General features: G+C 42.7%; 1 protein-coding gene across 1 annotated transcript in view; it reads left to right on the forward strand.

Moving 5' to 3' along the window:
• GAN (gigaxonin) overlaps nucleotides 1–24737 on the forward strand; it is a 61394-nt gene extending 36657 nt beyond the window's left edge. The window contains exons 9-11 of the mRNA XM_075008768.1: nucleotides 134–262; nucleotides 19611–19720; nucleotides 21665–24737. Coding sequence (XP_074864869.1) covers nucleotides 134–262; nucleotides 19611–19720; nucleotides 21665–21846 — 421 coding nt within the window. The 3' untranslated portion in view covers nucleotides 21847–24737. The remainder of the gene's footprint in view (nucleotides 1–133; nucleotides 263–19610; nucleotides 19721–21664) is intronic.
• The last annotated feature ends 1375 nt before the right edge of the window (nucleotides 24738–26112 follow it).

The following is a 26112-nucleotide window of genomic DNA, read 5'->3' on the forward strand; positions in this document are numbered from 1 at the left end:
GTTTTAAATATTACTTCATACTTGACCTAATTGTGTGTAATTTGGAAGAGCTAGAGAATTGTGGGAGGGCATGTACAGCACTGTGGATGTATATCTTAAATATTCTTTGTGTCCTTCTTCTTTTGGCCCTCAGGTTTGGGGCAGTGGCATGTGGAGTTGCCTCAGAGCTTTATGTATTTGGTGGAGTCAGAAGTCGTGATGATAATCAGGCCAGTGAGATGGTGACATGCAAATCTGAGTTCTATCATGATGAATTTAAAAGGTAACTAGTTCTGGCTATAGACCTAGAAAATTTAACACCTCTCTCACCCCTTTTTTCCTCTTGTGGCACAATAGAACATTAAAGTTCACATTTTTTTTTTTTCAACAAATGCCAATTGTTCTTGCACTTGTTACTTCCGAGAAACTGACCTGGATATTTCTGCCTGTGGTATAAGCTTTAACAAAGGAATTAATAGCAGACTGTTGGCTATGTGTAATTCCTGGTTGTTCATGACTTAAAGTCTAATATCTACTATGTTTAATAGTAGTAAAGAGGAAGCTGTGCTAGTCTGTAAACTATCAAAACAAAAAGCAGTCAAGTAGCACTTTAAAGACTCGCTAAATGGTTTATTAGGTGAGCTTTTGTGGGACAGACCCATTTCTTCAGACCATAGCCAGACCAGAACAGACTCAATATTTAAGACACAGAGAACCAAAAACAGTAAGCAAGGAGGACAAATCAGAAAAAGATAATCAAGGTGAGCAAATCAGAGAGTGAAGGGGTGGCGGGGGGGAAGATCAAGAATTAGATTGAGCCAAGTATGCAGACAAGCCCCTATAGTGACTCAGAAAGTTCCCATCACGATTTAAACCATGTGTTAATGTGCCGAATTTGAATATAAAAGCCAGCTCAGATGTTTCTCTTTCCAAAACAGTGCGATAATTCCTTTTCTGTAACACACATACCTTTAGGTCATTAACAGAATGCCCCATTCCATTAAAATGTTGACTAACTGGTTTGTGGATCTGGAGTGTTTTGATGTCTGTTTTGTGCCCATTGACCCTTTGTCTAAGGGAGTTAGAAGTCTGTCCAATATACAAAGCACCTGGGCATTGTTGGCACATGATGGCATATATGATGTTAGTAGAGGAGCATGAGAAAGTGCCCGTGAGTCTGTGAGTAACCTGGTTAGGTCCAGTGATGGTATTTCCAGAGAAGATATGTGGACAAAGCTGGCAGCGGGCTTTGTTGCAGGGAAAGGTTCCCGGACTGGTATTCCTGGGGTATAGACTGTGGCTGTTAGTGAGGATCCTCATGAGGTTGGGAGGTTGTCTGTAGGAGAGAACAGGCATGTCACCCAGGGCCTTCTGGAGTGTAGCATCCTCATTAAGGATCGGTTGTAGGTCTTGAATAATTCGTTGCAGTGGTCTGAGTTGGGGGCTGTAGGTGATGACCAGTGGTGTTCTGTTCTTGGCTTTTTTGGGTCGATCTTGGAGTAGCTGGTCTCTGGGTATTCGTCTGGCCCTGTCAATTTGTTTTTTTTACTTCTCCTGGTGGGTAATTCAGGTTTATGAATATTTGGTAAAGTTCTTGTAGTTTTTGGTCTCTGTCAGTTGGATCAGAGCAAATGCGATTGTACTTAAGAGCTTGACTGTAAACAATGGATCTAGTCACGTGTGCAGGATGGAAACTAGAAGGGTGTAGATAAGTATAGCGATCAGTAGGTTTTTGGTACAGTGTGGTACTGATCAGGCCATCCTTGATTAGTACTGTAGTGTCCAGGAAATGTATCTCTTGCACGTTGTAATCGAGGCATAAGTTGATGGTGGGGTGTAGATTGTTAAAGTTTCTGTGGAATTCTTCTAGAGCCTCTGTACCATGGGTCCAAATCATAAAGATGTCATCAATGCATCTTAAGTAGAGGACCGGTAATAGGGGACGACAGCTGAGGAATCGTTCCGGGTCAGCCATAAATATATTAGCATATTGTGGGGCCATGCAGGTGCCCATAGCAGTTCCACTAATCTGGAGGTATAAATTTCTTTCTCATGATTTCAATATAAACCAGGAATGTGCTATAGTTCTTCTAATCTGAAACAAGATTTGCTATTGTGGTCAAAAATTCTAAGAGTTTTAAGTAGTAATTTGGGAGGATGGAGACTAGGATGTTCATGTCTCAAGACCTTGTCCTTATGTACAAATAGTTGTGGGCTTTCCATAGCGTGATAATGAAATAGTAGGACTGAGATTGATGTTTCTGAAGATGTAGATTTAATGTGACATCTTCAACTTTGGTATGAGAATATTTTACCTGTTTGTAGTAAGTATCACCCAAGGTGACGATGACTGAAAGAGTCGAAAAGAAAAATAGTTTTCTGTATTTTTGCAGTGTGTTCACTAGGGGTGCGTCTACACTAGCCAGCTACTTCGAAGTAGCTGGCACAACATAGTAATAGCACGTGTCGCATCTACAAGCGCCATGCGCTATTTCGACGTTGAAATCGACGTTAGGCGACGAGATGTCAAAATTGCTATTCCTATCTGAAGATGGGAATAGCGCCCTACTTCGACATTCAACGTCAAAGTAGGGCGTGTGTAGACTATATGCATCCCGCTACATCAAAATAGCAGGGTCCTCCATGGCGGCCATCAGCTGAGGGGTTGAGAGATGCTCTGTCCAGCCCCTGCAAGGCTCTGTGGTCACCACATGCAGCAGCCCTTAGCCGAGGGCTTCTGGCGGTGGTGGCAGCTGCTGCTGGGGGTCCATGCTGTGTGCGCAAGGTCTGCAACCGGTTGTCGGCTCTGTGGACCTCGTGCTGTGCAGGTTGAGTGTGTCTTGGAGGGGCCCTTTAAGGGAACGGCTTGCTCTTACCCCAGAAGAGCTCGTCCAGCCTGTGACCCCGTCTGCAGGCTTTGCTGACCCCTTATTTCGACAGAGAGTGCTTGTGTGTGTGTGGACACTCCATGTGTCCTTCTGGAGCAGCTCCTTTCGACATTCCCCGTTGCTACTTCGATGTTGAATGTTGATGGCACCAGCCCCGGAAGATGTGTAGATGATGTGCATCAAAGTAGCCTGTTTCGATGTTCTTTCTTTGAAATAGGCTACTTCAGTGTAGTGTGCTAGAGTAGATGTAGCCAATGTGTATAGTACAACTATAATTGGTTTATCCTGTTGCTTCAATGGTCCCTTCGTATAGCAATGCAGAGGAGAGAGGCTGTAGGGAAAATGTAGTTATGAAGATTGCAGGCTTCTGTCAGAAGTCCAGAAGTCTCCCAACAGAAGTTTGCCTCACTGGGAACCATCTGCTGCTCTGAGAGCCTTCTGCAGACATTTCAGTCATCCTCATTCCACAAGGAAGAAGGGATGCATAGGCAGAGGGGGTTTTCCCAACCTTCAATTTCATTTTAGTCATCATCTGGGCTAGGATTTCAGACAATAGCCTCCATGTTTTGCAGATGTAAATAACTGAGTGTGCATTTAAGTGACAGTTTAAAATTATGTCTAGGTTTATTGATGTCTGCAAAAATGGGGGAGGGAAGTAATAAAACAAAATGAAAAATTTGGTCCAGAAGTAGATGATGGTAACATTCAGGCTTTGTAACTTATGGTGGTTCTTTGAGTGATTTGTTCATGTTCATTCCAGTGTAGATGGACGTGCACACATGCGCATACTCAGTTGCTGGGAAATATTTCCCCTAGATGGTAGCCAGCAAGTCAGAATGGCACCCCCTGGTGTGGTGCAGATATGGTGCCCCAATTTTGGCATCACCTGACCCAACCCCCTCAGTTCCTTCTTGCCGTGGTGTCGGTTACTAGAACTCCCCTTGCTCTTTCAAGTAATCTTCTTGGTTAGCTGACAGCCGTTAGAGCTTTATCTAGAAATAGTTCTAATTAGTAAAAGTTCAAATAGTTAGTAGTTGATATTTTTGACGTTATTAGTTAGTGTTAATTGTCAGCAGAGTAGGTAGTTCTTCAAGTGGGCCGCATGGGTGCTCCACAGTAGGTGTTGGGCTCGCCCCAGCACCGCAGATTGGAAATTTTTAGCAGTCTCCATCGGGTCGCGCAAGCGCCCATACACGCCGGTCCTTCGCGCGCCTTCGGTCACATGTGCGATTCGGTCCCCGCCAGTTCCTTCTCAGCCGCCAACAGCTGCAGATGTATTCCACTCCGGCTCCAACACCTGAGAAAGATAAAAATTACGTTTTGATTTTGTTAATCTTGTTAAGTTATTAGTTTGATAGTTTAGTTAGCATTGTTAAAGTTGTTCTGTTAAATGTAGATATAGTATATAAAAAAAAAAAAAAAGGAGGTGGGGAGAGAAGAACGGAGGCGGCTGCCTTAAGCGGTTTGCTATCCTAAAAGCTGCGAACGTTTTCTTTTTTTCCAGGACTGATTAGCTGTAAAGTGCCCTATTAACATTCAAAGACTTAAACGCCCGGGCCGAGATGTCCTCGCCGGGGTTTAAGAAATGTGCGTCATGCCGCGAGGCCATGCCTGCCTCAGATGGGCATAGCGAGTGTATTAGTTGCCTCGGGGAGACCCACGTTCCACAAAAATGTCCTTACTGCTCCAAGCTCACGGCCAGAGCCAGAAAGGACAGGGAAATGAGGCTGAAAATGATAAGGCCCTCCAACCTGAACCATCGGAGAAGGCCCATAAAGAGGGGCCCTCAGGGTCGCACAAGAGGAAGGCGGCTTCCCTAACCTCCTCTGTACAAAAGAAAAGGAAGCTTTCTCTAGCTCGATCCTTGCCGGTAACACCTGCGAGCAGGACGAACAGAGCACAGGACTCTAATCCACAGACTGCTCAAAGCGGGATAGCTGTAGCGCACACAGCTGCGCTGGGGCCTCCGACCATTAAGCAGTCGGCACTGGGGGCACCTCAGGTGCCGGAATTGGCGGCACTGACCCCCACGGCACCGAGCCCTGCGGCAGTGGAGCAGTGGTACCCGGCACAGGACCCAACAGTGCTGGAGGAAGCTACCCGCGCGGCGCCATGCACAGGGGCACCGAGTGCAGCACCCACAATGGCACCAAGGTCCCCGGCACGGGAGGGGGCGGCGCCTGCTTTGCAGGGACAGGGAAAAGTAAAAGCTAAAACCCGGCACTGCAGCCCAGCCCCAGACGCCACCGCGTTGCCGTTATCGCCTAGCTCTCCCCCCCCCCCCCCCCCCCCCCGCCTCCGAAATACATCGGGCAGCAACTCCCATGGCCTGCTTCAGACCTCCATCCCCGTTCATTCAGCCACCATCCCCCTGGCTTAGACAGCCTTCACCAATCTCCAGTAGGGACCCCTATGAATACTATCACAGAGCATCTCCACTGCTCTGTGTCATCACGGAGGTCACGCTCGTCTAGACCCCATGCGTACGTTTTCCGATCATGGTCTAGATCCCCATCACCGGGCCCTTGCCCCTGCTGTTATGGCCGTCCCTACCATACTGAACGCTGGTACAGGGGGTCCAGGTCCAGGGGTAGATCCCCACCTCACCAACACCCCTTCACACAGCCTCACTCCCTGAGAAGAACACAGCCTCCCCAGGCAGACGTTGGTCCACAGGCCCTGGACCTCCCCTCTGAATCCTCAAAAGGGCAAGCATATGAGCAAATCCAGGAATCAGAGGAATTAGGGGAGGTATATCATAGCGATGCCTCTTCGTCCTCCCCAGATGAGGGGATTGTCCCCGGGGATATTTCCACCCCCCCGGACGACCTCAGGCAATTCCAAGAACTATTCAAGAGAGTAGCACAAACGCAGGACATTCACGTAGTGGAGGCGCAGGAAAAACATCATAAACTCCTGAAAAATTTAAGACCCCCGGTTTCATCTAAGATCGCTGTCCCACTAGATGAAGCGATTATGGAATCAGCCACCAACATATGGCAGACTCCAGCCACTAGCCCTCCCACAAATAAGAGGGCGAGTAAGAAATACTTTGTTCCAGCCAAGGGCATGGAATTCCTGTTTAGCCACCCCCAACCAAATTCCCTGGTAGTTGAATAATCACAGCAAAGATCCAAGACACCCCAATATAAATCAGGAGGGTCAGAAAAAGAAGCGAGGAAATTAGACACGTTCGGTAGGAAGGTTTATTCCTCCTCTACCTTACTACTCAGAATGGCAAACTATGCAGCACACCTGTCAAACCACAATTTCGACAATTATTCCAGACTTGCTTCCCTCATGGATTTCTTTCCAGAGGATAAGAAACCGCTGCTGAAAGCGATCATCCAAGAGGGCTATGTGGCCTCACGAACAGGAGTCCAGATTGCCCTGGACGTGGCAGACACAGCAGCACTCTCCACAGCCACAGCAATGGTAATGCGTAGAGAATCGTGGCTCCAGACGTCCGGCATTCCCAGAGATCTGCAAACAAAAATTGTAGACCTTCCATTTGATAAACAGAAGTTATTCGCAGATTCAACTGACTCGGTCCTACACTCCAGCAAGGACTCGAGAACCACGCTTAGGACTCTGGGCATATATATGCCTCTGTACAGGAGGAAGAAGTTTTACCCCCAGCAAAGGCGCTACGCTTATCAACCTCAGCGTACACAATACCAACGGAGCTATGGCCAGGGACGCCACCACCAGCAGCAACAGTATAGGTCCCTCAGACGACGCCCCCATCAGGGTCACGCACCCTCGGGGCAAGCCCTGAGACAGCAAGTTTGACAGGCATGTCGAGGACTGCAATATCAACACCATCCCTCAATGCCAATCCCAGTACATGTTCCATCATCGGCTCAAACCGTTCTACTCGCAATAGCAAAACATCACCACAGACAAATGCGTTCTGGAGATTATAGCCACAGGATACACGATCCCCTTCCAATCACTACCGCCACCGAAACCGCCCACCCAGCCCTTCTTCAAGGACCCCTCCCACGAGGCAAGGTTAAAACAGGAGGTAGACCATCTCATGTTCATAGGGGCGGTGGAGAGAGTCCTGGAACAATTCCAAGGGAAAGGGTTCTACTCACGGTACTTCGTAACAGAGAAGACAGAAGGCTGGAGGCCAGTCCTGGACCTACGGACCCTCAACCAGCATCTGCGCAAACAGCATTTCAGGACGATTACAATTGCCTCCATACTTACAGCATTGGACGATGGAGACTGGTTTGCAGCCCTCGACTTGCAGGACGCATATTTTCATATAACTATTCACCCGGCACACAGACGTTTCCTCTGCTTCACAGTAGGCAGGGAGCACTTCCAATACAGAGTTCTTCCATTCGGTCTCTCTTCAGCACCCAGAGTGTTACCTACACAGACAGGGTGTACTCATTTTTCCATACCCAGACGACTGCCTACTGAAAGGGGCCTCCAAAGGCAGAGGTCCTATGCATGATACACGTCGCTACAAACACATTCGCCTTGTTGGGCCTAGTTATCAACCTCTCGAAATCAAAGAGCGAGCCTACTCAGAATATAGAGTTCATAGGGGCGCGCATAGACTCTACTACATCAAGAGTATACCTGCCCGAGGCCCGTTTCCGCACCATCAAATCCCTGGTACAAGTGATGACATACAGCCCCACAGTGGCAATCCTAACGTCTACAACTGTTGGGGCACATGGCGACCACCATGTTCGTGGTACAGAATGCCAGGCTGCATATGTGGGGCCTGCGGCATTGGCTGGTGAGCGTTTATAAACCAATAGTCCATACCATCCACAGGGCAGTATCGCCCACAGCGGAGGTGCGCAGGTCACTGGCATGGTGGGCAGCTCCCAAGAACTTACTAGTAGGGGTGCCCTTCCACCAACCACAAATCGCGATTTTTCTTACGACAGACGCATCCCACGTAGGATGGGGAGCGCACATAGGCAACAAAGTAACTCAGGGGCTATGGTCCCCTGCGGAAAAGACATTGCACATAAACATACTAGAACTCAGAGCAGTGTTCAATGCGTGCAGACGCTTTTGGAAATACCTGCATGGCAAAGTAGTCGGGATAAATACCGACAATACCACCACCATGTTTTATATCAACTGGCAAGGAGGGGCCAGATCCCATGCGCTATGCGCGGTGGCAGTCCGGTTGTGGAACTGGTGCATTGTCAACAATATAACGCTGAAAGCCTCATACCTACCCCGTGCCCACAACGTGAAGGTGGACCAGCTAAGCAGGCGATTTGCGCTCACGCAGGAGTGGCAGATCTGTGCTGATCTGCTCCGACAAGTTTTTCACAAAAGGGGGAGTTCCCCAAATCGATCTGTTTGCCACTTACAACAACAAACAATGCCCTCAGTACCGCTCCAGAGCGGGCATAGGACAGGGATCCTTGGGGGACACATTCACAGTGCCATGGAAGGGCCCTCTACTCTGTGCGTTCCCTCCCACGTCACTCATTCACAAGGTTCTAGAGAAAGCCAAAAGAGAGAGAGCACGCATAATACTGATAGTCCCAACCTGGGACCAACAGCAATGGTTTCCTCTGCTTCTGCGCATGTCATGCTGCCCGCCACTCCCCCTACCAGTAGTGCTGGACCTTCTCACGCAGGCTCAGGGGTCTATAGGGCACCCATACCCTCAAAGACTCCGCCTACAGGCGTGGCTAATCCATGGCTCAGCGCCTTAGAGAGCACATGTTCGGAGGGAGCGAAACACGTCTTGGAGTCCAGTCGAAGGACTTCCACCAGGAGGACTTATGCGCAGAAGTGGAAACGATTCATCTCCTGGTGCTCTTCCAAGCAGTTGGCTCCTCAGGGCGTCCCCATAACTGTAATTCTAGAATACCTGCTGGAGCTAAAACAAGACTGACTCTCCCTATCCTCTCTAAAGGTCAATCTTGCAGCTATATCAGTGTTTCAACATAAAGAGGAAGGGCCAACCATATTCGCCCATCCTATGGTCACACGGTTCCTAAAATGGCTGGTAAACCTGTACCCCGCCTCGGAAACCGCTGTCGCCGCCATGGAGTTTGGACTTGGTCCTCCACACGCTGTCGGGACCACTCTTTGAACCATTGGCCACGGTACCCCTCCAGCTACTTACCCTGAAAACAACCTTCCTTCTCGCCATCACGTCAGCCCTCAGGGTGAGCGAATTCGCAGCAATAATGGCAACGCCACCCTGCACGGTATTCTCAAAAGAAGCGGTGATCTTACAATTACACCCGGCTTTCCTTCCAAAGGTTTCCTCACAGTTCCACATTAACTAACCAATAGTATTACCCTCATTTTATCCTAAGCCTCACAACTCTAGCAGAGAGGTGCGGCTGCACCTGCTAGATGTAAGCAGGGCGTTGGCCTTTTACATAGACAGAACTAAGCCCTTCCGGAAACCGGACAGACTCCTGGTGTCTCTCTCATCCAAGTCAAAAGGGGAAGGCCTATCCTCACAAAGAATTTCAAATCACATCATATCCTGCATAAGACTGTTATGAGCTGAGTAAGATCCCTCTGCTAGTTCCGCCCAGTGCTCACTCCACCAGAGCGATGGCAACGTCGATGGCCTTCTTCAAAGGCATCGCATTAAAAGACATCTGCAGAGCGGCGACTTGGTCATCTTACGACATCTTTGCCAAGCATTATGCCATGCACCGGGTGTTCGATGAGGATACGCGCCTATCAACAGCAGCCCTATCAAGGGCAAGCCGCACATAAGCGGACACCCACCTCCTTAATTGGGGTCACTGGTGGGTAGTCACCTACTGTGGAGCACCCATGGGGACCACTCGAAGAAGAAAGAGAAGTTACTCACCTGTGTAGTAACGATGGTGCTTCGAGATGTGTCCCCGTGGGTGCTCCACTACCTACCCGTCCTCCCCGCTTTGGAGCTCTGTTTTCGTGTTTTTTCAGAAGCATCCGGGGCGGTTGGTCAAGGAACTGGCGGGGACCGGATCGCGCATGTGACCGAAAGCGCGTGAAGTACCGGCGTGCATTGGTGCATGCATGACCCAACGAAGACTGCTAAAAATTTCCGATCTGCGGCGCCGGGGCGAGCCCGACACCTACTGTGGAGCACCCACAGGGACACATCTCGAAGAACCATTGTTACTACACAGTTGAGTAACTTCTCTTTCTTCCTCTCCTGAAGGCTTCGGCACCAGGGCATGCCAAGGTTGCTGGGCTTCAAAGTCTGTTTCAGCTGTGGGAAGCACATGCTGAAAAGTGATCCTCATTCAGCCTGCCTGAAGTGTCTGGGTGAGAGTCATCAATGAGAGAGGTGCCCAGTCTGTGAGACTTTCAAGCTGAGGACCTTGAAGGATAGGGCTTGAGGCCTCAAAGTGCTGTTGATGGAGGCAGCTCTTCAGCCTAAGAAATCCCAGTCTGCAGGGCTGAGTACATCTTCCACAGTGCAGAGTGCACCGACGCTGAGCTTGGCCACGACGTTGACGAAGGAGAAGGGAATCTGGCACCATGGTCAAGGGATGGTTGCTTAACCTTGTCAAAGACACAAGTCTTAGTCCCTGGTGCGCCACAGAAAGAAAAGGCACAACAGGCTTCCAAGCTCAGGGAAGGATCTTGGGCAGCATTGGAGAAGGCACATCAAAGGCAGGCCCCAGATGGTTGGGCTTCGAATCTGGTCCAGAGGTCCAGCCCTCGCTCTCTGCAGCTGCCATATGTGGTGTTCCACAAGGACAAGGTTACACTGAGACCCCATCTGTCTTTCCTGCTAAAGGTGGTCTCTTCTTTCCATATCAAGCAGGATATTTCACTGTTTTTTTTTACCCCAAATCTCATGCTACCACAAGGGATGAGAACTTGCATATCTTACAGAGCTTTAGCCTCTCAAATAGATAGGACCAAACCTTCTGGGAAGTCGCAATAGCTCTTTGTGGCGGTGGCAAACAGAAGGAAGGGCCTCCCTATTTTCATCCTAAAGGATTTCGTCCTGAATAGTGGCTAGTATTAAGGAATGCAACAAGCTAGCGGGGGTTTCCCCTCCTCCAGTCAGGGCTCACTTTACAAGGGCGCAGACCTCTTCGGCAGGTTTCCTAGCCCATGTCCCTGTTCAGGAAACCAGTAGGGCTACCAGCTGGTCTTCCGTACATCTGTTTTCAGCCCATTACATGATTACACAGCACGCTAGGGAGGATGCTGCATTGGGCAGGACTGTATTGCAATTATTCCCAGAGCTTGGACCCCCACTTCCTAACATCAGTTTACATTTATCTATGTTGGAATGCACATGAACAATCTCAAAGAAGAAAAGACAGTCACTTACTTCATAACTGGTGTTCTTCGAGATGTGGTGTTAAAGTCCATTCCAAAAACCTTCCCACCATTTCTCGCCGTCAGAGTAGCCGGCAAGAGGAACTGAGTGGGGGGCAGCTCGGACCGTGCCTATATTGCGCGCTGTATTGGTGCCACTCCAACCAGGTGTCTGGGGAATAATTTTCCAGTAACTGAGCATGCATGTGCACGCACACCTACATTGGCATGGACATAAGCGACACATCTCAAAGAACACCAGTTATGGAAGTAAGTGACTTTCTTTTCCTGTCTTGGACTATCTGGTAGTTTCAGTAACCAGAGCTAGAACAGACAGTATTTTTTTCTAATGCTGTTTACCAGAAGAGGGTGCTATATTACCGTGTAATATTTTAGTTGAATAGTTCAGTTTTATATTCTGGTAATAATAATGAGTCTTTCAGATACATTCAGAATGCTGCATATCTTGAAAGTAGTTCATCTTAGTCATTAGGATAATTTTAGAGCCCAGTAAAGTTGTAAGTATTACAGTTACATCTGTTTCATAAAGACTGTATACAAAGAGGCTGCATTTTACAAAACAAAATGCTTTTAATAGTCCCTAGAATAGTGCTCCTATCCTTTGAAGAAGAATGAAGTGATCTTGTTACTGGTGTAATGGTGTGTGTTAAGTTTCAAAATGAGGGTTAGTTGGCTGCCCCTGGAGAAAAAAAACATGTAAAGCTGTAATTTTTCTTGTTTAATTCAGGCTTGCTATTCCCCACTTTTTATGACTTGAATGTGAATGGAAGGCTGAAATGTAAGTAAATGTTCAAATCTGTGGACTATATTGTAAAGATTAAAAAACCCTATATTGCTTTGCTTGCAATACAGCATCTTCCGCTTGTGTATGTATAAAAATAATCTTTTGTTATACATCATAACTTCTCTAACATTCTGAGACTGAGTTGTGAATTAAAAGGGTAGCATTTGTTCCTGATATTACAAATTGATTCAACAGTGTGTCATTATTAAAATATAAACAAATATTACATCTGTTTAATCCATTCTCTTAACCACGTAATATTAGTTTTGTCATTGGATAATTGACTTGTTTTTACAGTACCAAATCATGGCCTGCATGTGTGTGATCCAGACTATAGTAATGAGTTGTGAAGAAAACAGCTTACTTTTTTGACGGTGTCGCTACAGAAAAAAAAACAAAAACTTTTTACATAAAGGAAGAAAAAACATATCTCGGAATCCCACTACTGTTAGAAAGGCAGTGTGCTTCAGAATTTTTGTCTGGTTGAAATGCATGGGTAATACTGGAGCCACTTATTTTCTGACTTAAAGATGCAGTTGTATTGGTGTGTATGTGTAGATTAACTGTTATCCAGAAAACTGTGTTTAAGTAAATATGACTGGATTTTGCCTCTGTCAAATGTATTTAAATAGCATAACAGCAACAAGATTAGTGCCTAATATGCATACTTTGGCAAGGTACTTCCAAAAAAGAAACTTTTGACTTTTCATTTATCTCTTGATTTTTGTGTACTGTTCGGCAGAGAGCCAATGACTATTGTGTAGACAAACTAAATATCTCTTGCTTTCTGTCTTTCACTTGTGATGATAGCAGCATCCTCTTCTATAATTTGCTGTATGAATAAACATCTTTAGCCCATTGAATTTAAGATACTGATGTTCTCATATGTTCATAGCAGGAATCAAATGTAAAGAAAGTAAAAAATATATACACTTTGCCCTGTTTGGACCCAACAGATCAGAGGAGCAAAGAGTGACAGCTGCTGCATACTTTCAAGTCATAGAGATTTGAGGTTAGATACAGGTAGCAGATTCTGGAGTAATCTGTATGTTGTGAAGTATATCTGTTTTATGAATGGAAACCATTGATATTAATATTTATTATATGTATAGCAACACACATGAGCAGGATTATGCAATCCCCTTCCTGTAGCCCACACCCCTTCAGTAGCGTTCTCACTACTGGATCTTGTTATTGAGAATTTGGTCCTCATTTCTGTTACCTGATCTGCACAGGCAGGCATAGTTTATACCCACAAGAAGTCCATTGAAATAACAGGGCTCCGCATAGGTTCAGCGGTGCATTGGTTGGAAAGCAGCAGCTATAAACAGAATTGCAGGATTGAAGGCTTAATTTGTTAATGCCTTGCATTGGCTGTCCCATATGGTTTAGTGTTTTGTAGTTCTCTCCCAGCCCCACCCAAATTCCTATCTTTCCTGTTGTCATAAACTATTATAATGCCCAGCAGTTTGCCTAGAGCCCTTTGTACCAAATGAGGCATTTTAGAAACTGTCTGAATGTTGACACCTGTACAAATTTAATTATACGAACAACTAATAAATTAAGTGAGAGGAGTCATTTTTAAGGGACACGAGCTGGAGTGTCATAAATTATAACATGATGTGGACAAGATTATGTAGTTTTAGTAGCCCTCATGATATCTCCAATGTTGCTGTATCTATAAAAAATGTCAGCTTTTAAATTCTAATCTGGTTTAGTAATTATCTTGCATCTAGGCATATGAATTTGACTGACACTGTGTAGGTAATTTGCGCTCTGGGTTTCTTGAGATTCTGCTATAATACACATTGGTTAAAACAATGTGGATATATTTAGATATTTTTAAAGGAAGTTTTGAGATGATGGAACAGCTAGAGAGGATATATTTACCAACGCAAAAAGTCAAACTAAGGTATACAACTTCAGCTACATGAATAACGTAGTTGGAGTTGAGTTACCCTGAGGCCTAGGTCTACATGACAGGGTGTTTATGGGAGAAACTCTCCCATCAACTCCCCTTACTCTTCTCCTCTGGGGTAGGGTAGCAGGGTTGACCAGAGTGTGACTGCCTGTTGATTTGGCAGGTCTTCAGAAGACCTGCTAAATCAACCACCAGTGGATTGGTCTTAGAGTAGATCCGAGCAGTAGTGTAGATGTAGCTGTTGTCATCTGGCGTCGGACTTTTTAAGAGCCTGAACTCTCAAGACCCACAGTTCAAGGGAATTCAGTCTTTCATCCGTCCAAAGTTTTATCTGTTGAGTGACAGCCATGATGCTGTGTCAGGTGTGAGGACTGAAGAATTTGGGTGATGGCCTTAAGCAACAGTTTTGTTAGTTTAGTGTGAATATGGGAGATCCTATAGCTGCATTCTGAAACTTGCTTAGAATTTTTCATTCCAGTAACACCGTGGTGTCCCAGTATGCTGCTTGTTCACCGTATGTGGCGAACTGCATGCCGTGGTGTGGCAAATGCGGCTCCTTAGAGCCGCATGCATGGAGTGCCCTCTGCCTGCTCCATGCATGTGCCCTGCCACTTGGTGGGACAAGCACATCGTGGAAGCACTGATGACGGCTCTGGCCAGAGCTGTAGTGCTTCAGCCTCATGGCCCCGTGTGGTTCCAGCCACAGGTCTTGGCATGAGCCCACCTGTGGGCCCAGCATGGCTCTAACTGCAGCACCAGACGGGGGGCCTGGCACAGAGCAACTCCTGACGCAGCTTCAGACCCAAGGCCTAGTACGGCTTTAGCAGCGGCAGCTCTGGTGAGTTGCTGGCAGGTTTTTTTGCCGGGGGGTGGGGAGCTGTGGCAATCCTTTAAATTGCGTTGGACACCACTGCTCTAACATATTGTGCCACATTCTATGAAAGAGTTGATTTCCTAGCCTCTAGCCTCTACCCCTTAAACTGCTGCATTGCACTGGTGTTCTGTTTGCCCCATTTAATTGACTTTGATAGTGCCTTTCAGTCCAGAGGCTATTAAAATTGGTATGATTTTGGTGGGGATGTATTTTTTTTTGCCCTTTTAGAAGTCATACCGTGTTAAACAGAAAAGTTTAAAAAAAGTTGTGAAAAGTCATTTTTAAAAATGACAAACTTCTGTAGTATTCCAGTATTGGATAGACACCTTTAAATAGGATGTGCAAGGATTAAAAAAAAATTGCAACAAAATATTCAGAAGCAGGTAGTGCTCCCATGCTACGAGCAACAATTTCTTCAGTATCTGTAAAGGAGATACTGAATATGCGTAAAGTGTTGTCAAATGCACAAAGTAAAACTTTAAAAGAGATTTTATTTATAAGGATTGCATTCACTGTAGGTACAGATTTTAGACAGTATATTTTTTTATGTAAATTGCTGTATTCTGATTCTGTACTTCACTTGGAATTTAGAATTAGAACCCTCACCAGTTCTTATGAATTACAGCTGTGTGGGCCATGTCTTTATTCGTATTCATTTATTGCTTTTAAAAATGAAAAGCTCAAGTATGTCCTCCCCCCATCCCATCATGCTCAGTGGTGACTTACAAACATAAATTAGTTTTACTGGATTTTTTTACATCTGTCAGCTGTGTGTACAGTTTTTTTTAAAAAAAAAAAAAAAACTTTCACCTTTTCTTCCTTCAGTCTGATTTCACGGTAGCCATTTGCAGAAAGTAAGTGCACAAAACAGCAGCATTCACAAAAGAGTACTTTGTAGCTGTTAAACACTGAGCTTCTTAGTACTGTATATTTGCGTACTGTGCAAACAGCAGGCAAATAAGCAGCCTACCCTGAACTGGAGTCTAATCAAACACTGAAAAAAATGACCTCTTGCCCTTCCTGATTTTGCTGTTGCCTGGCTTAACTGTTGTGAGCGTTCCTGAAAAGTTTGGCAAGTTTTTAAATATGTAATTTTTTACGAGCAATTACAGTGTCTCTTCAGTTTTTTGTTCTGATCCACACTAGATAAGCTGTTGAGCTGTCAACTTGTTTTAGGATCACAGGCTCATTAATCCTTTTGTTTCTGGTGTCAATGAACACAGAAGCTTAATGTAGTCATGTGATTTCCCAGCATAAATTGACCCCAGGTCCATTAAAGAACAAAGAACATGTTTTCTGTGGCATTTTGAAAAGTTCTCTTTCGTATTCCACATATCATTCCTAGAGTTGCCAGCTTTGGTTGGATGAATTTGTGGAGATTTCATCACATAATATTTAATTCCTAGAGACTACAGGACAGTCTTGGAAGGTTGGTAAACCTAGTACTTCCTCCTACTCAAATTAGGCTTTTTAATCAAATTAAAATTTTCCCCTTCATTTGTTTTTTATTCAGTTTTAAATTTGGTTAGTCAGTTTAGTTAGAGCTAATCCAGAATGTGACTCTGGACTGTAGTGACAATCTTGGTATGTCCATTTCTTGTATGTGGAAGCAAAAGTAGAATCTGTTGCACCATGACTGTCCTTTAGTGAGAGAAAGAGGAGACCTAGGGAAGCTGCCCTACTAAAGTGTCTGCTTTCTAGGGAGGGTAACTGACAGGAGAAGGTCACTCTCCTGCCCCATATCAAATGATCACTAAAACAGGATCTGGTGCAGGGGACACAAAAGGAAATTTGTATGTTTGCAGCAGGTGGCATCTATAGAACTCTCTCACACTCTGACTCACCAGTTTTTAGCCTGCAGGGGACTGTGAACACACCTATTCTGGTAGGCGTCAGAGCTGAACTTTTTCAGAGTGCAACGGTAGGAGAAGTTGTCTCCTGATGCCTTTAGTGATGAATGTTGTCATTTGGCTCCTGCAGAACTGGCTGTGGTTTTCTCACTCTAAACGAGGTGTGTGTGTGTGTGTGTGTGTGTGTGAGACTTTTAAATAAGGTGAGATGCCCAAATGCTGTACCAGGTGGAGCTCTCTAAGTGAATAAAACCCCACCATTTGAAAGTAACACTGCAGTGGTGGATTAGACCTGAAGGTCCTTTTACTAGGTTATGTAGTGATTCACAGTGAGTTTCCCTGGGAACGAGAGTGAACAGCCACAGGCAGAGTAATTGGAGCTTTTGTAAATTTCAACTGCTCTTGAAACCTATATTTGTAGATCTAAAGGTACCCAGTAGGCTAGTGAACTCTATGGCAGGTTAACTTGGGGAATGGAGAAAAGCAGACAGAGCAAATATTTGTATTGACCTTTGATAAAACTTGTGTGAGCAGAGGTCGGGGTGGGAACAGACCAAAAATCCCTGCCTCTCTCTGTAGCATACTACAACAGCTATAATGAGTGGAAGCACTCAAGCTGATGTTTCCTTGGGTCTGTATGAGGGAGCAGCTGTCAGGCTGCTCTGAGAGCTCCATGACTTCAGAATTTACTTACTCACCAATGTTAAGTTTCAAGGCATGGTCAAAAGCTCATCATCTTAAGACAGCACTCGAAGAAGGCTGATGTCTCTAGGAGTCAGAATGGAAGCTGGGGAGGAAAAAAGAGCATCCCTAGCACTGACATAGGTGTCAGCTGTAGCTGAACTTACTAGTGGGTTTTTTATATACTTTAACAGCACCACTCCCAGGATACGTGGAAAATGTAGCCGTTACGATATGTATTGCATATGGTGCCAATGGAAAGAAAACTACCATCCATGCTATGATTAATCAGATGTTTCAAGAGAAACAATATGTTTTTTACATTATCAGTGAACTTTCTATAGGTGAACTTCAGTATTGCATGACTGTGTTGCTGGTGAAATCAATTTGATATACACAGCACAATTTCCAACTAAAATTCTCCGTTTAAAAGGGTGCATTACTTAGGGTGAAATGCTGCAACAGGTGTTGATGATAAATTGTGGGGTCTCCCATTTTGCTACAACATGTCTTAAGTTTTAACAACTGTTTCCATTTCAGGCACATCGTTTTCAGGGATTTATAACATCTGTAAAAATTTACTCTGGATAAAACTTGGAATACAGTGTTGAGGCCTAGAAGTAGTCTTCTAAAGATATTTCCAAAGTAGTTTGAGTGCAGTCAATAGTTTCAACGTGGAGGAAGATACTACAATTTATAGCGAGCTAAATTGTGTATTTTTCCCTCTAGGTTTGAATGTTGGGCGCCTATAGGGGATGGGTTTAAAACCAACTTTACAGCATTAACATTGACCTTGGTATATTTTCCAAGGTGTTCAGTGATCATTAGAAAGGGTATTTTGTGACTTATCCAAAAATCACACAGCAAGTCTGGTAAAGCCAGGAATACAGCCCAAGCCTCTTGACTTTTAGCCCTGTACCTGAGCACAAGAATCCATGTGTGAAATAAAGTATGATCTTCTGTGCTTTGTTTTAAAGATATAAATCTGCATGTATTGAATCATGAGACTGGGGTGAGCTTCTGTCATATGATACAAAAAGCTCAGAGTCAAATAGAAATGTAGGCATCTAATTCTTAGTTTAACTTGAGCCCTACAAATGATTTTCTTTGTAAAATAACTTATTTGTATATCAGATTGACTGAGCGAGATGAATCAAGAATTCATTTTGAGTATGGAGTGACGATTGTACAGGAATACAAGAAAGACAGAAACATCTTTGAGGCTATTTTCCTGTAAATTTCAGGCATTTTTACCTAAATATTCAAGATACTTACAGATTTTTTTCAAGTGTTCTTAGCTTAACCATATTGTCCTTTTATGACCCATGCAAGGTAACTTTTAAGTAATCTTGATTATGCCACACTGAACTGTAAATGAAAGTACACACCAGCACTTCTGGAAATGTGGCAGAAATCTGCAGAAGTTTACTTCAAACCATGTAAGAGACCATTAAATTGGCAGCTCTGTAATTCAGGTTTTTACAACCAGATCACTGTATAAACCAGTCTTGCAAGCATATTTGTGATGAATACACATTTGTTTTCTGGCTTACAATGCTATCTATTGGAACAATTGGTTTTCAGTCAATAAGCAAGTCAGATTGCCATGGTGCCTGAAGGTGGAGGATTCTTTTAAAGAGAAAACAGCTATGATCCCTAGTATTTCAATAGGGATGGAAGACAAATAAAGTATGATATAAAATTGGAAAAGCCATCTTCTTGCCTGAAAAGGCTAGGCATCTTGTTCACATACCAGAAATCCTGTAGCAATTGCAGAATATCTACTTTGCTTTTCCTGGTTTAAAAAATGCTGCACATTTCTAAAGAGGTAGCTTACCATTGACAGTGAGTCATTAGAGCTACAAAATTAATATGAGAATTTTTGGGAGGGTGGGTTTACATAGTGTGTCTAGTAACAAAATCATAGTATAAGAGTTTGCTGTTTGCTATATTGTCTCCTACAATCAGCATAAATGTAAAAGCAAGTATTGAAGAGTGAGCCTTGTCTACACAGAAAAATTGATGGGCATAGCTTTTGTGTGGAATAAGCTCTTTCAGAATAGCTGCCTCTGTGAAAATCTGGAATAACCTCCACATCACGAGCTATTGAATAGCTTATAGCAAAGTCTGTGCCAATTTAAACAAGGGGTACGGGACTTGGATGCTCACTTCTCAATGGAACCTCTGCCTAAAAAGTCAGTTTGCATGACTTTGCTTATGTTTGTATTTGTAAAATTTCATCAAAAAGCTTGAGAGTTTTTAGCTCGCAGATCTTACTAATAATTGGTATACAGAATTTTTGCCTTTTTTTTTTTTTTTTTTTTTTTTGCAGGTGGATATATCTAAATGATCAGAACTTATGCATCCCAGCCAGTTCTTCCTTTGTGTATGGAGCTGTACCTATTGGTGCCAGTATTTATGTGATTGGAGATCTTGATACAGGTTAGAATCAGAACTAATAACTCCAGTTGTCTTGTTTTCTTCTAATTTTCTTAAGTTTTAAAAATTATTTAAGTTGACTTATTATAAGAGTGAGATTTTTATATTTTAGTCTGGTTTTCAAGATTTTGAGCCATGTTCTTAAGAGGGAGAATGAGGAAAAAGCAGAGAAATATTTTCTAAAAGTAATTTTTCTGAAAGCAACTACAAACACTTCTGATGCATTTATAGAAGTAACTTTATTTCTCAAGAGTTTCTTCAGGCATGTGAACACACTGAATAGGATAAAAATGTGGGAATTAGTAATTTGTAAACATGGTACTGTGTGTACTTTCTTAGTGGTAACGAAGTTGTCTGCACAACCGATAAAATGCTTAGTTTTTCTCATAGGGCCCTCTTTCTTAAGTGTTTTATGAATGTACAATTTACATCTGACACATGGACTTAGCATAGATGCCAGGCAAATATTAAAACCCCTCTACAAGTGTTTTTAAAGAATGAAGAGCCGATACTTGTGGCCTCTTCCAGTAATTGTTAGAATGGGATACAGGTCTCTGAAAAATTAGAGGATTAGTTTAGTGCATGCTGTATAGGATATTGATTTGTACATCCACAGAGCTTTTCTTTAGCTTTTCAAGTATATGTAAATATTTCTTACTTGTGGTGAATGTCTGACTTTGTTTTTTGAACCTCTTTAACCTGGCACCTTTTGGGACCTGATCAGTGCCAGACAAGAGAATTTGCTGGATCACAGGAGGTCAATATTGCCTAGCAGCTATACCAATACTTTTCACTGCTTACTGGGCTCTTGCAAGACATTTAGGGGAAAATTGCAGCTAAATAACAGCTCAGAACACTGAGGCTATGTCTGCACTGCGGCAATCTTCTGAAAGAAGTTCTTCCAGAAGAGATCTTTCAAAAGAGTGCATCCACGCACACAAAAAAGACAGATCAAAACATGGATCCACTCTTTTGATAGAGAGCATCCACACAGCCCCTGCTCTTTCAAAAGAACAGGACAGGGATCAAAAAATCAGGTGCCATGAAGGCTGTCCTTTCAAATGAAGGGCCTGTGGAGCATCTACACATGCTCATTTTCAAAAGAAGCTTTTGAAAGCAGGCAGTCTTCCTGATCCAGGAGTAGAAGAGGGCTTCTGGAAGAGGAGCCGCATTTTCTCGATTTCTGGCAGAAAGAGCTCGTTTTGTATGTAGACGCTCCGCATGTCCTCTTGAAAAAGGGCTGGATTTTCCAAAAGAACCTGCTAGTGTAGACACAGCCTGGGATCCAGGACTGGTGGCTGTAAACAAACCATGGGCCCATGGAATGCTTGACCACATTCATGATAAATGGTCATACAGCTAACTAAAATTGTGCTGGATACAGATGTTGCTGGATGAGAGAGTTTCAACCTGTATTATTTTTTTTTTTTCCCTTCTGGAACTTGCCCAAAATGAAGATCTGTCACAACAAAAATTAGGCTTCATACGAACACAACATAGGTATTTTAATAATAATTGCTAAAATTTATTTCCTGGAGGGTTCTCTTTCACATGGAATGCTTCATCATCCAGCAAAGAACCGGCCCACTGGTGTGTTCAAATCCTACAACCTCGTGGCTTCTAAAATTGCCATTATCTGTTCGGAATATCTGAAATATATTACTCTTGATGTTAGGTACCTGTCTGTGGGGTCTTGTAAGATTTTTAACTTACCTTCAATTACAAAGAGATAGCTATGAACTTTTAGAAAACGAAAGAGGTGAAAGAGTCCTAAATTTTGTCTTGCTCTTCCCTTTTTGTTTTGTTTAGTTGTGTATATACAGGTTTTCTCAGCCTTGTACTGCCATTTGATCTGGAAATATTTGGACCTTGTTAGACGTGCATTATTGTGTAACTGAGTATGCAATGTGTTTTTTTTTTTTGTTTTTTTTTTTAATTTAACCTTAGGTACCAATTATGACTACGTTAGAGAATTTAAAAGGAGTACAGGAACTTGGCACCATACTAAGCCATTATTTCCATCAGACCTTCGCCGCACTGGCTGCGCAGCCTTGCGGATTGCAAACTGCAAGCTTTTTCGACTGCAGCTTCAGCAAGGATTGTTCCGTATTCGTGTTCCTTCCCCATGATTGGCCCTCTGCAAATGAAGGCGATGGGAAGAACCTGGCACAGTTCACCATAACATAGCTTTATATAAGGAAAAACAAAGCTATTGCAACAGAAACATCTATTATATGCTGTGCTTTGGTATGGTAACTGTTTTTGTTTGTTTTTAAAATGCTTAAAAACTTGAGTCTCTGCTCAAGATAAATAGCTGTATCTTATAACAAAAAAACACCATGACCAAGGAAACACCTTCAGTCCTACTATTTAGAAAACTATACTACACTGTTGAAGGCATTCCTTGTGTCTGAAGCAGGAAGGAATGGATATTAATAACACATTGTATTGAAAAGCAGAAAAAAAAAAAAATTCCCTTGAGGGGAATTGAAGAGAGTTGGCTTGCTATCTTCAGCTGGCTAGCTTTAATACACAAATATGCTGTATGAAAATCAACCTCTTTGGTATACTGCAAGATGGTTCTTCATCTGAATCGGCCAGAGGGAGACATTGGTTATTGCACCTTTATTTGTATCCCTTCCTCACTAGTTAAGGTCTGTGCCTAAGGGTGGAGGTGTACATATGTTTTTCATTAATTTCTGACGTTTTTATGCCTAAAGATCTTTTCAATATATTTAAAAATGAGCTAAGGGTTACAATATACTGTTTTTCTCCACTGGGTTGTAGAAGTGGTCTGAAGAGTGAGCGCATCGGCGGGCCAGCATGCATTCTTTTGTGTGGATTTCGGAAGGGGTAGTTATTGAAGTAAAGGGAAGGATTGAGGCATAGAACATGTCACTGGGGCTGGTAAAGATTATTTAAAACTCACTAAGTTCACTCCTCCACAGGGGGTGTATTGTTCAGAAGGGGTGAAGGAAAGGTGGGGCATTAAAAAGTTGTACATGTGTTATGGGAACCTTGATTTTAGGTTCCTGTTTTAAAGGAAATTGTACAGGCAACGTATATTGGGATCAAAAGGTGGTTTGTTAATGATCTCTTGGCTAAGGCAGAGTCTTGATTACTACCCTTTGCTTTGAATGCTAGGTTTTTAGAATGCAGTTGTAGTGAAGAATTCGTTGTCTTGCAGCTTTTTTAAGTCTTTTTGACACTGAAAATAATATTTAATTGTTATGTTAGTAGGAAAGGTCTGCTGATAGAACACACTTTACCTCATTACTTAGTTTCATATTTGTTACTGGTGATATGTGACACACACTCTTTCTAAAAGAGAAAGAAAGAAATGGAGCTTGAAATGCAGTTGAACCCTATCTCCACTCCTTGCAAAAAAAGACTCTTCTAATACTTTGCGGTGTTGCTGCTATTATTGCAAGACTCTTTTTCCACTCTGAAATTTTGAAGGATCTCAACCAAAAATCAGTGGGCCATGTTTTGCCCTCAGCACTTTCCTTGATCCATCCTAGATAATTTTCTCAAATACAGGCCACAACTAGAACAAAACAGCTAGTGTTCCACTGTCTAAACTTTCCTGAATGAAACATTCCTAGTCGTACTAATTTTCATCAGGATTCTGTACTGTTGACAGAATAATCCAATAAATTAGTAACTGCAGGGAGAATTTAGCCCATTGATTTTTTTTTTTTTTTTTTAAAATACTGAAGTGCTACAGACTCCAAACTGTATACAATAACCTTTATTAGTTAGTGTACTTTAAACATTATTTTTACATATTTCAGTAGAAATTTACTTGACTTAGTATTTGTCTTTTTGGGTTTATTATGTGCTTTATTACAAAAATATAAACCACTGTTTCCATCTTCAGAATTTTTTTTGTTGGAAAAAGCTTTGTAAAAGTTTCCGCTTTTTGTAAATTAAAGGTTTATGGTAAAATGTTCAAAAACACAAGTTCTGTTTTGAAAAGTCATTTTGGCAGTTAGTAACCTAAGGCCTAGTCAGCGCTTAAAAATTAGATCAATCTGACTGCCTTGTGCAGTGCTGTGAAAAATTATGAACCAAGACAACAAAGTTAGACTGGGCAGAAAATGCACAAAATAAATCCCAAATTCTTTGTGCTCTGGCCTCATTCTATGGTAAAACTTAAGTAAAATGTTGATTTGCTTTTAACAAGGTCAAGCAGATGAACATTAGAGTTATTTTCAGGTTTTCTGAAAAAGGAAAAGTTATTGTATTTATTACCTTGTATAGGTAACGTATTCTTTTGGATTTAACAGAAGAGTTTGTCACATCTAAGGTTACGTCTACACCAGGAAGTTGGTTTTTTTTTGTTTGTTTGTTTGTTTGTTTGTTTTTTCCCCCTCCCCCAAAAAAGCTAGGGTTCTTTCAAAAAATCCTACGGTGCATTTACGCACAAAATGCATTCTTTCGATATTAAATTGGAAGAACACAGCAATTTTTCTGGTGGCCCTCTTCCTCTTCCAGATGAGGAAGGGCTCCTTTTTCCAAAAGAATCTTTTTGGGGGAAACAATGTGGATGCCCCAGGGGCTCTTTTTTTCTGAAACAGCAGTCCTCTTGGTGCTGGATTTTTTTGATCCCTGGCCCATTCTTTTGAAAGAGTGGGGGCTGTGTGGTCGCTCTATCGAAGGAGCAGATGGGTTATTTAGATCCGCATTTTGGTGTGTGGACACGCTCTTTCAAAAGTTTTTTTCAGAAGAGATTTTCCAGGAGATCGTCTTTTGAAGGGTCATTGTAGTGTAGACATAGCCTAAGTGCACAGCTAATTAACTTCCTGTGTAGACAGTACATGTGTTAAGGAAAACCTTTTTATCATGCATGTTTAGTATGCAGTTTTTAAGTGGTCATGGCTTTAACGGAAAGTATTTTTTGTCAACTTAGAACCCTCAGTAAGAATTGTTTGGGTCAAATTTCAAACTTTGGACATTTTTATTTTAGCTCTACCTTTAAACATATGAAAATGTGATTAGTGGTGGTTTCTGTTTCTTTCTCTTATGCTGATTTTTTTTTTTTTAAATTAATAGTAAAATGAATAAAAAATTGTTCACTTTACCTAAAAAGTTGCTTTAGAGTAGCGGCCTAGAATTGAGAACTTCACAGTAAAATGTGAGTGTTCTGGAAAATTATAAAGTAAATACAAAAAATAAACTGGGGTTGTAGGTTCTGCAACCGTAACCATAGTGGGCACTGTCATATTCCTGTTTTCAAAGTGAAGTCTGTGGCTTCTTTGATCCGGGGCAGAGAGTTTGCTGAAAGATAAAAATAACTGGTCTACGGTGCATGGTTCCTAGAAATATTTTGCTCTGAGGACTCTGGCAAAGGCTAAAGAAAGACATGGCTGCCACCTTTTCTGTTTCTTCCAATCAGTGCAGTAATTAGTCTCGACTTTTAAGCCTGGTATTCCAAGTCTGTTTCTATACATTGTATAACCACATGGCAAACTTTGTGCTTCTTGAACATCCAGTGCTGGATTAGATTTCAAATTCGCATCCTCTTTGCTTGTTTACCCTTTATACAGCTGCAGGTAAGAGTCCTCTACTTAACTCCAGCAAAACAAGTCATTTCTCCTTTTAATATTTTACCAGCAATGGCTATTTGCACATGATTTATCGTGACAATGCCATATCAACTTTGCTGTTCTCAGTCAAATGACTTGCAGTAGCCCTGAAGCTCTTTTTAAAACTAACAAGACAACAAGATGAATCTGGGAGTTAATCCCAGTTTTAAAAGCTATTTATTAATCACTGCAGACAAACTTATCCTGTGCGCCAGTGGAATCAGAATGCTCAAAAGCATGTTCAGACACTGTCTCGTGAATTGGCATTGCCACTGAAAACATAAAAGAAAGGTATTCTTCAGAGCATCTGCAGCCCTAGACAGTTTAGTTTCTATTATGGATGTTAGTAACGTTTTTTTTTCGAAAGATATTTAGTAGTAATACTTCCTTCCTCACCACCTGCCCAAATATTTCTTGTGGTTGCATGTCTTGGTAGTTGCACAATGGTACAAAAGTAAATTTTCATGTTTTAACTGTAGTTTCTCTGCTCAGTAGTTCCACAAATATACAGTCTGTACAGAGTGTTTATGGTATGTATTTGCTAAACATGGTGCAGTATGCAATAACAAAAGGAAAACCATTGTAAGTGCCAAACTTTGGGTTTTCTTTGTGAATATACACTACATATAATACACTACTCTTCCGTTGCAGTACAGGGATGTTTTAAATTCACTGTGTTTTAAAAATTATTTTTTTGATAAATTAATGCTACTGAAACTGTACATCTCTTTATTTTTTTAATACTGTCCTGCAGGTTTCCATTAATCTATATTACTGCCTTTAAACATCACTCCATGTGGTGCGTAT

This window comes from Carettochelys insculpta, chromosome 14, assembly GCF_033958435.1.
Source record: "Carettochelys insculpta isolate YL-2023 chromosome 14, ASM3395843v1, whole genome shotgun sequence".
NCBI classification, from domain to species: Eukaryota; Metazoa; Chordata; order Testudines; family Carettochelyidae; genus Carettochelys; species Carettochelys insculpta.